The following is a 16,731-nucleotide window of genomic DNA, read 5'->3' on the forward strand; positions in this document are numbered from 1 at the left end:
CAATTAAATAACAACGTGAATAATTGTATTTGCTTAGATAAATAACCTACAAGCTTTCGCCCGCGACTCCGTCTGCGTGGAATTAAAGACCAAAGTAAATAGCCCATGGGTACCTTCAGACTATTTTCTACATCTATGCCAAATTTTATCGAAATCCATTTAGCAGTTTAAGCTACAAACTCTAACAGACATCCATCCATCAATCTAAATTTTCGCATTTATAATGTTCGTATGAAAGTAGTGATGTAATAATTTAGATGGATGAATAGATGGATGGACGTTTATTAAGAGTTTGTAGCCTAAACGGCTGAACGGATCTGGATGAAATTTTGCCAAATTTCAACTATGCCTAGTTGTAGAGGATAGTCAGGAAGAACACATAGGCTTAATACTATTTTTAATTCCACGCAGACAGAGTCGCGGGCAAAACCTAGTTTATAATATTAGCAAAATAAATGTATTATATTATACAAGTTTAACGTCTAATCCAGAGTCACTTTTCGAAGTGACATTTTGTATTGTACATCACTCTGGGGCAATTTATCCCAACAAAAGGCCGACGAGGTCATACTATTATATAAATAAATGCGAAAGTTTGTGTAGATTAGTGGATGAAAGGATGGATGGATGGATGAATAAATGATAGAAAGATGTTTCTCACTACGTATCTCCACGTCTTTATGTATCTCGGTGTACGGTACAGATGTAGAACATAGTCTGTAAGAACATATAGACTTCCTATTTTGTAATCTCCTTAAATTCAGAGACACAGAGAGTTACAAAAATATAGAGTCGACATTAAATAAATTAATGTTTATTTGAGATTAAAGATGTCACATAGATGAATATCAAGCATGGTAAATAAGTATGTATTTACATAATACAGATTTTAGATTTATTACAACGAGCTGTCGCACGCAAACTTCGTTAGCGTAACGGACCGCCCGTTCCGACATTTTGAAAAAAACAAACGCGGACAGCGGACCGACACACGGACAGACAGACAAAAAAATCTTAAATGCGATTTTCGTTATCAGCAACGCATATACCTCACTATCCCGAAATCTGGAATTTTTCTTTTGATATTATAAACAGACAGTCCAATTTCCTCACATGTATAGATATACATAATTTATTTACGCGGTCACAAACTTTAATTTTTATATTTTTAAATATTTATCCGCTCCATCAGTATATCAATATTGTTGCTAGTCATCATACGTTGTAAGATTATTGACGCGCATAATTGACGCTTGATAATACTTGTTTCCACTCGTATTGTCGTCCTCTTCATTCTGTTTGAATAAATTGAGACAGTTATATATCACTATTTAGAGTTGATTAGAACTTCACGGATAAAGTTGTATTATTTTCCTTACGACGTTATCTTACTAATATTATAAATATGAAGATTAGAATAATGGATGCATGTTTGTCTTAGTTTGATGCTTTGAGGGCTGAAAGGATCCCGATAAAAATTGGTATACGTGTAGAGGATAGTCTGAACTACTTACTTTTGTTTTTTTTTCCAGGCGGGTGGAGTCGCGGGCGTAAGCTAGTAATAAATATTTATACCAGAAGCAGTATGGTGAAACTTATAATGACCCACAATATCAATTAAAACCAATGACTTAAAACACGTGTTTAACTAAACAGTGTTTAGTGATATTTTAGGGAGTAATACCAAAATTATATAGCGTGCATATGAGGCGGTGTTAGTCAACATAATGTTCTAAGATTCTAGAAGCGGTCTAGACCGCAACGGTAATGGTTTAAGATTGCATAGGCGCTGTGTTCACCATCTCAATAAGCTATGTCCTTAATATGATTATACTTGAAGCCAAAACTTTGTACCTCTTTTTAAGAACATAGCACGAACGGATAACCTTATGTGATCTAATAAAGAAGTACAATAAGATTTATTTTATAAAAAATAAAATACAATAAAGTACTGATAGTCATCTTGCAATTATTCATGCTTTTTTATTATACGGAAATAAAGAATGTTTTTCTATATAATCCGTAATCACACAAGCAGTCATTTACAAACAATCGCCTATCCATTTATGCAAATCAATGCCCACAATGAACTTGTCTTTTGACATTAAATTGACTTTGACATTACAATCGTTTGACAATTCTTTTTAAATTTAGTAGGGATGGGGTTGTGTAAAATCAGTCATGAATCTTATCGAGTTTCGATTTTTGTTCTTATAGAAGTTATCGATAGATTTATAGTTATAACTTATGAAATAAAACAAAAACACTGTTTTCTCAAATCAATAATGGCCATAACAATTAATAAGAGTAAATAAATGTTTATTACTACTACAGCCGTACGTAATCTAATTGGATTTCGCTATTTTTACTGTCATCGCTAAATTCTCTATTCTATAATCAATACTAGAATTGTCCTCAAAATTAGTGAATAAGAAAATAATAATTTTAGTTCAGTTCAATAATTATTTAAACCGAATATCGATAGTTCAAAATTGTTCGCTATGTGTGTTTGTTTCGTCACTACGATACCTGTCTATTAAGTACGGCATTTGCTTCATACAATTTGAATTCGATACTTCATATGCGTCATTTATCAAACTAATCTATCTTATTTATACACACTATAATTATTATTACATAAAAATTGGTAATATACGTTAAATACATTATTGCTATACGCGTACGACAAGTACAATCTAGTGATTACTCACTGCCGGTCGCAAACATTTGTACCATAGTGGCCTCGGTTCGCCGCGTATCGGACGTGTTTGTTAGCAAATTATATAATGTTGAAAAATCCTCTTTATGTATACGGTCCGGAGGACAGACATGTGCCCGCCAAATTAAACGCCGGCGATTTTTTCTTACAAAAAATATGGGAGCACAAAGATAAAGTCTCTATGGTGAGTAATAATATCAAATTATACACTTATTGTAGACTTTACAAACGACATTCTTGTATTTAAAGGTTATGTTTGTTATGGTAGATTGATGTAATACTAAAACGTTTTGTAGCATACCTAATTGGTTTGAGATTTTAATATTTATTATTTTGCTAATGTTGAAATCATTTCTGAAGGTCATTGGCCATTTGACATTTGTATCACAGATAACAAAGATTTTATGTTTGTAAACGTTTATCGTTATAGAGTTTTAAAGAATTAAATTAATATAATTTCAATTATAAATAAAAATGTAGATTAAATTATGAAATGAAGTGTATTGTTATATTAAAAGCTATCATAACTACACAACTTATACAGCGATGTATTGTCATCCCTCTTGTTTTCTTAAAAAAAAACAGAGATAGACATATGTATGTTGTGTACAGGTATAAACAAAAAAACCAACGGTGAGTTAAGACTTGACGTATCTACAATTCACACTATTTGTTCAAAATAAACTTTGTCTTAGTTATAGTTGTTTTTTAATATATTTAATACGATAAAAAACTATGTACACAAACTGGTTTTGGTATTAAAATTAATGATAAAACACACTTCCATTACCCATCTATTTAATTTGCTAAAAAAACGATTGTCATTTGTTTAGGACATAGATATATAACAATAGATAGGAGATTGCTTAGAAAATACAGCGTTTGCGTCGTTACGATTTTAACGCGCCTTTAATGTTAACTCTGTCATTAATGTTAGTTCGAGAATTCTCCCCAGGACCAACCTCAGCTATCAGCGCCAAAATGGCGAAAATCAAATAGACACACAAAACCGTAGTTTACATTATCACTGATTAACAACCTCTGTTTTTATTAGTAGACTAGCTGTTCCCGTGCGACTTCATCCGCATAAAATTATGAAAATTTTATTGTTTACATGTCTCAAATTATCAATTGCAAATGTCAAAATGACATGACATGATGACAAAACATGGCAACCTTGCTTTCTTCATGTTGGCAGGAACTTATGGTCTCTTTCGCACATTAGGGCTTTTTTCCAAAATGTTTTCCCCTAAGTTTAAAGGCGTGAAAATATGTAGCCTAAAGCGTGACGTAAGTGTAGGGCTTTTTATTAAAAAATAATTATTCAAAAATATGCTGTAATTGCTGACATCTTAGGCAACAAAGAAGTGTGTGTTTACGCTTTATTATAATAGTATAGACATAGATTGATTATGTGTGAAAATTATGGTCAATAAACATTTTATTTCGTAAAATCCAGCCTATATTTTAGTGTGGTATTTGCCGATACGCGAAAATGCAAATTCAGTATTATACATATAATAAAATTAAATGAAAAACAGTGGTAGTGCCCGCTTTAACATCTTAGCACGAATGCCACTGCCAATCTTAGCCCGGTGTAATACCACGACCACATAAAAGACAGGCGTGAAATGAAAGCAATACTGTGTTTCGTTTGATGAGTGTGGTGCCGGAGGCCTAATTTAAGTCCCTTTCTCTTTACCACCCTTTTCTTATAAGGAGAGGGAAGGGGAAGTGGATTTGATGTCGGAGGAGATGCATAGAAAGGGGAAATATCCTCTTTATGTGCGTCTCCTCCTCCGTCGTATAAGGGTAGGCAACGCATCTGCAATTGCGGATGTCTATGGGCAGCGGTCGCCTCGCCATTTTGGTGGATTCTAGTGGCCGCTTTCTCGTTTGCCACCTTATGTTATATAAAAAAAAACACGTTTTAGCTTATTTTTAAATAGCTATTCTATTGCTTAAAGACAATAAATGTTACAAACTGAATCAATGAAACCATTGAAATAAATATTTCAAAAACCTGATGTTACTTTGTGAAAGGAACGGAAATACTTTTTTCTTGGTGCGAGATATTTAGATATAAACAAAAGAACATTTCGGTAGCTTGCATCTAAATGTTTTTAACTAGTTGTCGCCCGCAGCACTGTCCGTGCTGAATTAATAAAAAATCTTACTTAGTCTACGTGTTCTTCTAGACTATGCTCTACATCTATGTTAAATATGGAATTCAGACGTTCAGCTTCTGACAACATTCACCTAAACATACAAATTTTTGCATAAACATAAATTAGTGATTATTTTTTATTACCTTTAGTATATCCTGGATTAACTGTAGTGACGACACCACCGGCGCAGACTATTCCAATAACAGTACCCCAGAATTCTCTTCTGTTCTCCGAACAAACTGCCACCACTTTAAAGAGAGAATGGGAAGTGTAAGTGGATTTGACCATGAAGGAGATGCATAGGAAGGAGAAATATCTTCTTTATGTGTGTCTCGTCCTTCATCGTATAAGGGTAGGCAACGCATCTTCAATTGCGGATGTCTATGGACAGCGGCGCCATTTTGGCGGATAGAGGTGGCCGCTTGGTCGTTTGCCACTTTATGTTATAAAAAAAAAGAGATTTTTTTTTATTTTTGTCTGTCTGTATGTCTTTATGTCCCAAGACACAGTCTGTTACGGGTGAACTCCGAAACAGATGGGCCGATTTTGACCAGACTTTCGTTGGAAAGTACCTGATGTTTGTGGGAAGGTCATAGGCCACTTTTTTTTTACTCTACGGTGACGAAGTCCACGACAGCTAGGCGAAAATAGGTTATTAAAATTGGCGACTATTCACTAGTTTATTTTAGTTAGTGGGCCCTTAAACAATGATTTAAGATTTCCATGAAATCGGACGGCGGATCCAGGGAGGGGGGTTATCGGGCTCATGACCCCCCCCCTGAGTTGTTTGGTCTTGACCACGACTATGTGACCCCCCCTGGCGCCAAAGCTGGATCCGCCCTTGCGTAAAATGCACATTAAACATGACTCATTTTCAGTAATAACACCTGTTGATAAAATATTGGACAGATTATGTTTTGCATTTTATCACTCGATTATATCTGACTCATAATGTTCTGATATGTTTTCGAAAGATTTCAAAGTGCGAAGTCCGAAGATAAAGTTAGCAATTTTCAATACTCGTGATCGGCAATACCTAGATTCTTCTTTAAGGCACTGAATTTTTCCATTGGCATCGAACATTCTTTAAAAAAATATTAATTCACACAATAAATTCCAACTATGAAACTAATTAACTAATGACCGGTTTCCCGGCTACTTTTAACCATTCGTTACTGTTTTTAGTTCGATAACTTCATAAAATGCGTCTCCGAACTACGTAGCTTGAGTTTTACTCCGTTGAAACTTTGTTCAATCTAACACTAAAGAATTTTCGGGTAATGATAAAAATGGACACTTCAGCAACCCAGCATGAATTAGTTACCATAAACACGTAACGTTAATGCGTAGATCGCGATGCGGGTCGGCGCCATGTGCACGAGAATTGAACAAATATGTACATACGTTAACCTTTAAAATCTAAACTACTTTGAATGGCAGACTTACATAATATTATTTATTATATAAAAATATTATTTTTGTTCTTTTAGATAAATGGAGCGACTGATGAAAAGTTAACATATGGGGAGATCGCCCAAGAGGCTATGAACCTTGCAGTATCTTTGGTGAAAATCGGCGTAAAGAGGGGAGATGTGATAGCAATATGCTCAGAGAATCGCCGCGAGTTTTGGAGTTCTGTTATTGGAGTGATCTGTGCTGGCGGAGTTGTTACCACTATCAATACAAGTTATACCAAAGGTAATAATTGCTATTTGACTAACGCGACTAGCTGTGCCGGTACACGTTTAAGGAATGAACGTCGCTAGGTAATGGTTTACGGGAATAGCCGATATTCAACCGTGCAGTTTTCGCGGAACTTTCTGCTCCGCTCAGCCGCATTATAGAACGGTCTATTCTCGGCGGTATTACCAAACCAATACGACTTAGGGTTATTCAAGAAGCGAGCCTACAACTTCCTCAAAGGCTAGCCACGCATCTGTAGTTCCTCTGGTGTTGCGGATGTCCATGGGCGTCGTTGACCACCTTTGTGTTCCCGCCGCTCGTTTGCCCCCTTCTCATATTAAAAAAAAGTGGAAGGCTATACCAAGAGAGTATTGTAGTATAAATTCTTTTTTATTCGAATTTTGAAACTCTTTGAAACCTTACCCCAGCCATCCCCTTCCGACGCCCTACAGTGGAAGGTACAGTCGCGAAAGTCTACGGTGTTCCACTTCAGGAAAAAATGCCTTGTTGATTGCAAAGAGACAAACTTTGCCTCTGTGTACCAATAACTAATTAGAGAGCAGTAAGTAGTGCTAACGAAGGGATGAAAAATGAAACTAGTCGTAACACTAACCGATTTTTTTTGTATAGATACATTTAAAGCTGCGCTGTATTAGTTTTTGTTTCGCGTCTCGTTTCCAAATGTTTAAACGTTTGTAGCTTACATACTGGAACACCGCCAGTATCTCCGACTGTACCGCTAGCTTTTAATCAAGCTAGTGGATAGGTGATAATGAAAGTTAAGAATGTGTACATTAGAGGAAGTTTGAAAGTAACGCCAGTGTTGGAGAAATTGAGAAGCAAAAGGTTAGCGTGGTATGGACATGTTATGCGACGAGACGATGGGGACATAAACCAGAAAGCATTGAATTGTTGCTGTTGCTTGTAGAAAGATTGAATGTTGCTACAAAGGTAGAGGAAGACTGAAGATAGTATGGATGGATTTTGTGAAAGAGGATAATTATAAGAAAGGAGTGGATTCAGATATGACGGCTGATAGAGATGTATGGAAGAGCAGCACATACTGTGCCGACCCTCAAGTGGCAAGTGGATGAGTGGATAGGTGATCTAATGTGATATATATCATTTAGGTGCCTGGAAATAATGAAATATGAATAAAGTGAATCAATATGTAAAAATGTTACTGCAATAAGGATGAAATATTATATCATAAGAATTATATTGTGTTTTCTTATCAAGTGTTGATTTTATACTAACTATTGTAAGTCCAATGGTCAAATATTTATTTACCTACAAATTTTAAAGTAAAAAATTTCGTGCAATTTTACTTGAAATTAGCGGGTTATCTTTTTGCGTTAATTACCAGTATAATAAGTATGTAAAGGTTATGTAAAAATATCGATTAATTTAAATTTTCCATTTTTACATACAAGTATATTATTTGCATTTTTATCACACATTTCATACCTCAAAATGGAGTTTATGGCGAAAAACATGATGGTGATTAAACCGGGACCTGGTAGATTTACATATGAACGTTTTAAAATTGCTTATTTATAGTATATTTTATTTATTTACAGACGAACTGAAACATGTAATGGGAATATCGAAGCCTAAATTTGTAATCTGTTCACCATTTTCTTATAAAGCGCAAGAGAAAAACTTCAAGAATATAGAAGGCATTAAAAACTTGATCATCTTTGGCGAGGAGATACCAAAGAACACATTGTCTTACAATGCCTTAGCTATAGTTGGAGGTTCTAACTCGATGCTGAAAGAAAATGTCAAAATAGATGAGTTTGAAGCAATAGAAGTAGTGGGAAAAGACGATCTGGCTATGATTTTATATTCGTCAGGTACAACGGGTCTACCAAAAGGTGTTATGATAACACATTTGAATGTTGTAACAGCTTGCTCGTACGTATTTTTCCATATTATGAAAATATTTTACATCAAATAAAAGTGGTAAGAGTTGGCACGTCGGGTAGAATGGTATTCTTGTTCCAGACGTGCCAAATGCATTATTAAAGAATTCGATCCGTTAAATGCGTTCACTTTTTGTTTCCATTTATTCGAATATGCATAAAGTAAATTTATTCTTTTACCTTAAAAATTATATTTAGTAAATTAAAATAATGATACTCCTAGTCCCGTGAGAACATTAAATGAAAACATAAAACTAGAATAAACGACTCTTTCGTTTTTTACAAATTAAAATCTAAAATTTCAACGATTTTGCATTTTTCTTAACAATGCGCTTCTACAGAAGAAAATAATTTTGATGTTTGTTGTTGAGTAAACCAGAGTACTGTGTTCAAAAAAAATTCAAGCAATCAGAATTAGGTTTTTAATAAAAAAAAATTGTTTGTGCAGTATGCGTTGCAATGTCAAACTCAGTATATTATACAATCAGGGAATTTGGCGGTGTACCATCTTATACGCTCAGTTATTTGACGACGATGCGAAACAATAGACTGCCTTTAAATGTGTACAAAAAAGTTCTGTCAGTGGCACAGGGATAGTTTCTTCTTTTTCGAGCATTTCACTGCTACCCAATTGATTAATTGTAAATCAAGATGGACTTTGTCTCGTTTAACGAGTTTTCTGTAAGTAGGGCACCGCGGTTTTCCGCCAACATACTTTAATCAAAGTATTCACTTTGACAGTGCTTTGAATTTGTCGCATACCGGGATCATCTATATTATTAGAGAAAATATTTGTATTTTTGTATGTAAATAACTCAAAAACTACTGGGCCTATTTTAAAAATTCTTTCACCGTTTAGAAGCCACGTTTTCAGAGAGTAACATAGGCTATATTTTTTTTCACATGAGTGAAGTCGCTACCAATAGCGAGTTAATTAATAAATAAAGATAAAAAAACTTATCGTTTGCAGTCCGACAATGGAGATGCCGGACATCGTGGCACTGACAATAACGCCGTGGTATCACACTATGGGTCTTATGAGCCACCTCATAGGATTCGTAAAAGGGAAAATGAGCATATATCTACCGAAGTTTGAAGTTGAACAATATCTACGGACCATAGAAAAATACAAGGTGTGTTGCAAACAATAAAAATTAAATTTTCGTACTTGGCAATACTGCTTAGTAAGGCATGTTGTAAAAGTCCGATTTTTACTCGAAACTTCACGTGTTTGTCAAATATTTGATTTATGGCACTTAGCTATTCCTGTGTAAGTTCATCCACAAGAAATAACTTTATTTCATTGTTTACATTCCGTTTAATAGAGACTGTTAACATTCCAATTCTTAAACGACAACGGAGGCCTATGTCATTGGCTAATAATTACCGTTACCATGGTAATCTTGCTTCTTAACTAATATTGGCTTGTAGATTGTGTCACTTCTTTGGATGACATTTTTATAATTTAGAGGCCCCTAAAATTAAATAGCTAAGCGTGTCATAAGTGTAGAAAATCATCAAAAAAATATGCTGTTACTGCTGATATCCTATATAACAAAGATGTGTGTGAGTACACTTTATTATATTAGTACTAGCTTTCGGCCGCGACTCCGTCCGCGTGTGATTAAAAAACAGAAGTGAGTAGCCTGTGTTCTTCCAGACTACGCTCTACGTCTATGCCAAATTTTATCGAAATCTGTTCAGTCGTTAAGGCTACAAACTCTAACAAACATCCATCCATCTAAACTTTCGCATTTATAATATTAGTAAGATGGATATAGAAGTATGGAAGTAGAGGTGGCTTTATTTGATGACATAGTCCATATTTAAAATGTTTGATGAAATAGGTGAAATGTTTTTAAAACTTGTTTCAGATTTCATCAGACGTGTTTGTCAGGACGATTACGCTTAAATAACGATATCTTTAAAATAATTCGTGTTTTGTTGTATTTTTTCAGGTATCTCAACTGTCGGTGGTGCCACCAGTGTTAGTTGCACTTTGCAAGTCACCAACTAAGCATGACGTGAGCTCCGTCATGATTGTGGTTTCGGGCGCAGCGCCTTTGCACAAAGAAACCGCGGATGCAGTGCTTAAAAGGTGAAATTTTATTAATTTTACTACCTTTCGCCCGCGACTATGTCCGCATGGTGTTAAAAAAAGTAAATAACCTGTGTTCTTCCAGACAATCATCTACATCTATGCCAAATTTAATTAGATCGGTTCAGCAGTTTAGGTTAAAAATTTTAACAAATGTCCATCCATCCATCTCAACTTTCGCATTTTTAATATTACTATCTGTTCCCGTGCGGCTATATCCGCATGAAATTAAGAAAATTTTATTTTATGGTTAACGTTTGTCAAATTATCAATAGCAAATGTCAAAATGACATGACATTACAATTCTTGCTTCCTTGATGTTGGCAGCAACTTGTGGTCTCTTTAACACATTAGGTTTTTTATTTAAAATATTTACCCTCTACGTTTAATGACGTGAAAATGTATAGCCTAAAGCGTGACGAAAGTGTAGGGCTTTAGATTAAAAAAGAAGTATTCAAAAATATGGTGTAATTTCTGACATCTTAGGCAACAAAGAAGTGTGTGTTTACGCTTTATTATAATAGTATAGATAGTAAGATTAATTTATTACTTTTTAAATTACATATTCAATTAATCGAATAATTTTATCACCGATTAGGCATCGGGTCACATTTATCTAAACCGGTTGGAACTCAGTATTAGTGATAGATTTGTCATTGTCTGATAAATGGATATCTCATATCAATAAAATTAAATTCTATTTAATAATTTACAGCAGGTAACTATATTATTAAATGAAACGTGGCAGATATGTGTATGAAAAGATGAACTATAGAGTGATGAGACGGTATAAAATAAAATATGTTTTTTTTTAATTTGACTTGATACTAAATATACTCTGTCCTAATTTAGTTTCGGAAGTTTATAAGAAGTGCCTGAGAAGGAGATATTTGAAACTAAAAGTTCAGCATGTTTTAGATCTTATAAATAACTAGCTGTTCCCGTGCGACTTCATCCGCATAAAAGTATGATTTAACTTTATTATTTACATGTGTCAAATTATCAATTGCTAATGTCAAAATGACATGACAAACCTTGACAATCTTGCTTCCTTGATGTTGGCAGCAACTTATGGTCTCTTTCCCACATTAGAGTTTATATCCGAAATATTTACCTCCTAAGTTAAATGGCGTGAAAACATATAGCCTAAAACATGACGTAAGTGTAGAGCTTTTTATTAAAAAAAGAAATATTAAAAAATGTGCTGTAATTGCTGACATCTTAGGCAAGAAACAAGTATGTGTTTACGCTTTATTATAATAGTATAGATTAAATGTCCAGTCGCACTTCTAGAGAATCTGGCAGTGGAATATCGCGAATTTTCAGGAAAAATTGCATCGTTCATTGCAAACTCCGCAATTTCCTATAAACAGCTTATTATATAGCAATGAGTGGTACAAACGAAGGGGGAATAATAAAAAGAAACTGACCGTGTGGCACTAACCGACTTTTTTTCCATACAGACACATTTATAAGTTGCGATGTATAGGTTTTTGTTTCGCAACTTGTTTCAAAATGATCAAACGATACCAAATTTTAAGATGGAACGCCGCCAGTTTTTCAGACTGTACAATAAGTCAGTTCTAAAGTTTAATAATCGGTCGCTTAAGAATATATAAAAAAACGATATACGTTTAACGATAAAATTTTACAGATTCCCAAATGCGCAGGCAGTGTTACAAGGATATGGAATGACTGAAGCTACTCTAGCGGTTTCCATAAATACCAATCCGGATAAAAAAGCAAGCGTGGGACAAGTTACCTCAAACAGTGTTGTTAAGGTGAATAATGCGTTATTTGTTAACTAAATATGACACATTGTATAGATAAAGTCTAGAATAGTATGCAAATAAAATAAATTCAAAATCCACAAAAGATACTAGGGTAAGAAAACTGCTATAAATGTTTTAAAGAAAAGAAATGTGTGAAAAATTAATTTGTATTTGGCGACGTATTGATATGTACTGAAAAACAAGTTTTTATTCTATTTATGATATACAGATCGTCCATCCAGAAACGGGTAAAGTTTTAGGACCAAATCAAGAAGGAGAGGTACGTGTTAAAGGTGTAATGTTAATGAAAGGTTACATAGGAAAGAAAAAGCAAGATGATTTTGACGAAGAAGGATTCTTTAAAACAGGAGATATCGGATACTACGATGAAGATAAATATTTGTACATCGTTGATAGACTAAAGGAACTCATCAAATACAAAGCCTATCAGGTTTGTATTGAATCTATCTTCTATATCTATCTATACATATAATAAAATTGGAGTGTCTGTTTGTAATATCGAAGGAAAAATTCCAGATTCCAGATTCCAGACAGAACGAAAATTGTATTTAATTTTTTTTGTCTATCTGTCTGTCTGTCCGCAAGCCGCGTTTGTTCCGGGTAATCTCCGAAACGGCTGGGTCGGTTTCGACCGGCGAGTATGCCTATCCATGTCAGCTACCTTCCAGTGAAAGTCCTGTCGGATTTGGACCAGCCGTTACGGAGATTTCTCGGAACAAACGCGGCATGCAGACAGGCAGGCAAAAAATTTTGAAATGTGATTTTACAAATAGACACTCCAATTTTATTATATGTATAGATTTTAGAACCATAACGCAATGAATGACTAAATGCAGATCCCATGTAATATCCGTTCAAGTTGCTCAGATTCTTCATACATATGCTCTGTACTGTACGACTAGTTGTTCCCTTACGGCTTCATCCGCTTGGAATTATAAGAACTTTTCTATATAGTAAAATTCACAATTGCAAATGTCAAAATTCAAATTAACTAATGACAACGAAGGCATTTGCATGGATTTGGTGGATGGATGAATGGCAAATGGATTTCCAAAGAGACTTACGCACCCTTTTGATCAGGTTCGCGGGTTCAGTACCTTGACATTGCGGTCAGTTTACGCGATACTATGTTGAGCATACGATTAACGTTGACGTTTCCAGTTCTACGTTAACATGAGATCAGAACACATTACCATTTACCTTGATTATAACCCTCCTTGGAGTTTAACCAACCAACCTTAATTTCCAATTAAAATTCATCTTACTCCTTACTAATCTTATTTCTTACTTCTTACTAGTCTTACTAATATTATAAATGCGAAAGTTTAGATGGATGGATGGATGGATGTTTGTTAGCGTTTGTAGCTTAAACGGTTGAACGGATCTCCATGAAGTTTGGCACAGGTTTAGAGCATAGTCTGGAAGAACACATAGGCTACTTTTTATCCCTGGAATGTTACGGTTCCCGTGGGATTTATTAATTTAGTTTTTTAATGTTTACTCCATCATTCTGCAACGGCTCAACATATCTCATTGAAATTTGGCACAGATATAAAACAAAGTCTGGAGTACACATGGGATAAGCTTCATCTCCGAGAAATGTCCGGTTCCCGAGGGATACGTAGCTTTTTGTAATTTATATAGTTTGTATGTTTTCTAATACCACGCGTACGAAGTCGCGGCAACAGCTCGTCCTACATATTTTATCTATCCTTCTTTTAAAAATACATTGAACAAATATTCATCTAGAAATCTTGTATAAATAAAATAAAGTAGCCATTAGTTTAACATTCTTCGAGTAGGTTCTGCTCTTGGGGTTAATATCGACCTTCTTAATATCATAACATCTTGATAATTCATTGAATCGCATGTTCCAGGTTGCTCCAGCAGAAATAGAAGCAGTGCTACTTAAGCACGAAGGTGTACGCGACGTTGGAGTGGTGGGCAAGCCGCATCCTTCAGCCGGCGAGGTGCCGGTCGCTTTTGTTGTTACTCAGCCTGATTCAAAAGTCACTGAAGCTGAACTACAGCAGTTTGTCGCTGAACGGGTAAGAATATATTTTGATCGTAACTTTTGCCCACGACTTCGTCCATAAAAAAGTAGCATATAATATGCCCGTATATATCAGCTACCATTTAATGACAGTCCGGTCGAGAACGGCCCAGCCGTTTGGAAGTTCACCCGAAACAAACGCGGCTTGCGGACAGACAGACACTCCAATTTTATTATATGTATAGATATAGATTAATCTTTTGAATTTAAGGAGTAAACAAGAGGTTTTTTCGTAAAAAAATCAGCAGATTATTATTTGTACTATTTCCTTGTATTATTATTCGTAATAATTGATCCTAACTTTAATATAGATATTGAGATACAATTTTTAAGTTTTAACTTAATATAGGATTTTAATTATTTTTTTCATTTACCATCCCTTTTAAAATTTGAAAATGTATTGGATTTTGAATCATTTACAACTTGATCTATTTTCCCTTTCCAGTTATCAAACACAAAGCATTTACGAGGAGGAGTAAGGTTCATCGATGCTATACCAAAGTCGGCTACTGGAAAAATTCTAAGGAAAGATCTAAAGAAAATGGTGATATCTTCGAAGAGTAAATTGTAACACGGTTTAATTAGTGTCTGTTAAATTCTGTAAAAACAGGTGTAATTAAATTATTTTTTCTGATGCAATTTTCGTTATCCATCAGAAACTAAACACGTGTTCACATTTTAAATTTTCTAGGAGTAAAGGTGAAGGTTTTTTTTATATTGTTTGATGCAACCAGTTAACAATACTTTCATTAGCTTTAAGACGTTATACGGTGAATTGTTATTTGTTATAAATTGTTATATATTTTTATAAATAAATGCGATGTGATTATTTTGTATGATATACAAATTTTTGTTTGCAATTATTTTCCTTTTATTTATCTAACCTGATGATGATGAATTGTAATCTATACTGATATTATTAAGAGAAAAGGTTTGTATATTTCTATGTATTGGAATAACCCAAAAACTATTGGGCGGATTTCAAAAATTCACTATTAAAAAGCTACGTTATCACTGAGTAACATAGGCCAAGGGGGTGACACTGCCATACAATATGATTGAAAAAACTTGGCACGGTAATCAACATCATCTAGTAGAGAAGTCTAGGAAACTTAGTCATTTAAAACGTTTAAATTAAGACTAGATGGCGTTAAAAACCAGCCAGTTACTCTTAATGGCTACAAAACTCTTTGATAGCAGCACAATATTGTGTCAAAATTAAAAGCAAAAATAGTTTTGACGTATAAACGTCACAAATTTTACAAAACTAAAAACGACTAAAGTTAATAATAAATAAATAAATTACTAAAGAAAATATCTGATGTGCCCAAAAGCCCGCGATAATTGTTATTTCGATTGTAAGGTGACTTTGTAATATAACTGAAATTGTATTCTGTAGAATGTAGTAATCATAGTTAATTTAGATTAGTTGTAGAGGAAAATTATAACAATACTTGTTATTACAGAAAATATCTATAAGTGCAACAACATCGACAGAAAAAAAGTTGTATTGAAACGTCCACAGTTTTAACGTATCAGGTCACTAAAAACTTAACTTTGCGGCAGGTTTGTGCCAGTGATTTTATGATGAATATTATTAGCAAGTAGCAAGTTAAATCAAAGTTCATGATATACTAGATTCAAATGGGAAAAATTGGAACTATTTAATAGTAGTCTGATGTGAGTGTTGCCTTTCTATGCCTATGAGCTTAGGTGGCTCAGGGGTCAAGTATCTTGACTTGGAATCTGCAGGTCCTGATTCGAATCCTGCCATGTACCAATGTGATTTTCGAATTTGAACAAATTGTTCTAATGATATAATTTAGAATTAGAGGTTGGTGACTATATAATCAGCGGGCGATAATTAGTAACCATACTATAGTAAAAATTATAACTCAGTCAGGCTGAGTTGTTAGTGCCTTGTTACAATGTTTAAAAGTACTAACTGCTCGCACCTTCTCTCATGCACAGTTTGCTACGCGAGTGAAACTGAGGGCGGTAATTAGTAGCGTAAATACGTTGTATGGTAAAATTTGTTATGCTTTCAGGTTCTCTGCATCGTTTCTCCAAGACTGGCCGTTTAATAGAAATATTGAAAATCTGGAAAACGCTGTTCGAGGACGTCACTATTGAAAATGGAAATATGTAAATGTATGATAACCAATTGGGTTACGCAATAAACATTTAATTCCAACTTTGGGTTTCTATTTTAGCAGATATTTACACTTATCCTAATATATGTAAATATACACATTTGAAGTATGTGTGGGTGTGTGCGTGTGTGTGGGTGAG

General features: G+C 34.4%; 1 protein-coding gene across 1 annotated transcript; it reads left to right on the forward strand.

Annotated features, from left to right (window-relative positions):
* Positions 1-2,658: 2,658 nt before the first annotated feature.
* On the forward strand, positions 2,659-15,250 carry LOC106101858 (4-coumarate--CoA ligase 1-like). The gene is made up of 9 exons (XM_013281199.1): positions 2,659-2,903; positions 6,378-6,585; positions 8,151-8,487; positions 9,466-9,628; positions 10,454-10,593; positions 12,248-12,374; positions 12,595-12,816; positions 14,264-14,434; positions 14,885-15,250. The coding sequence occupies exons 1-9, from the start codon at positions 2,787-2,789 to the stop codon at positions 15,008-15,010; spliced, it is 1,611 nt and encodes a 536-aa protein (XP_013136653.1). The 5' UTR covers positions 2,659-2,786; the 3' UTR covers positions 15,011-15,250.
* The last annotated feature ends 1,481 nt before the right edge of the window (positions 15,251-16,731 follow it).

Source organism: Papilio polytes, unplaced genomic scaffold, assembly GCF_000836215.1.
Source record: "Papilio polytes unplaced genomic scaffold, Ppol_1.0 DF823935.1, whole genome shotgun sequence".
Taxonomy (NCBI): Eukaryota; Metazoa; Arthropoda; class Insecta; order Lepidoptera; family Papilionidae; genus Papilio; species Papilio polytes.

Excerpts from the sequence above, each read along its gene's own strand:
- LOC106101858 (XM_013281199.1), top strand. The coding sequence starts at position 2,787 with ATGTTGAAAAATCCTCTTTATGTATACGGTCCGGAGGACAGACATGTG. Across the intron at positions 2,904-6,377 it reads ACAAAGATAAAGTCTCTATG|ATAAATGGAGCGACTGATGA; the intron begins GTGAGTAATAAT and ends TTGTTCTTTTAG. Across the intron at positions 8,488-9,465 it reads AATGTTGTAACAGCTTGCTC|TCCGACAATGGAGATGCCGG; the intron begins GTACGTATTTTT and ends TATCGTTTGCAG.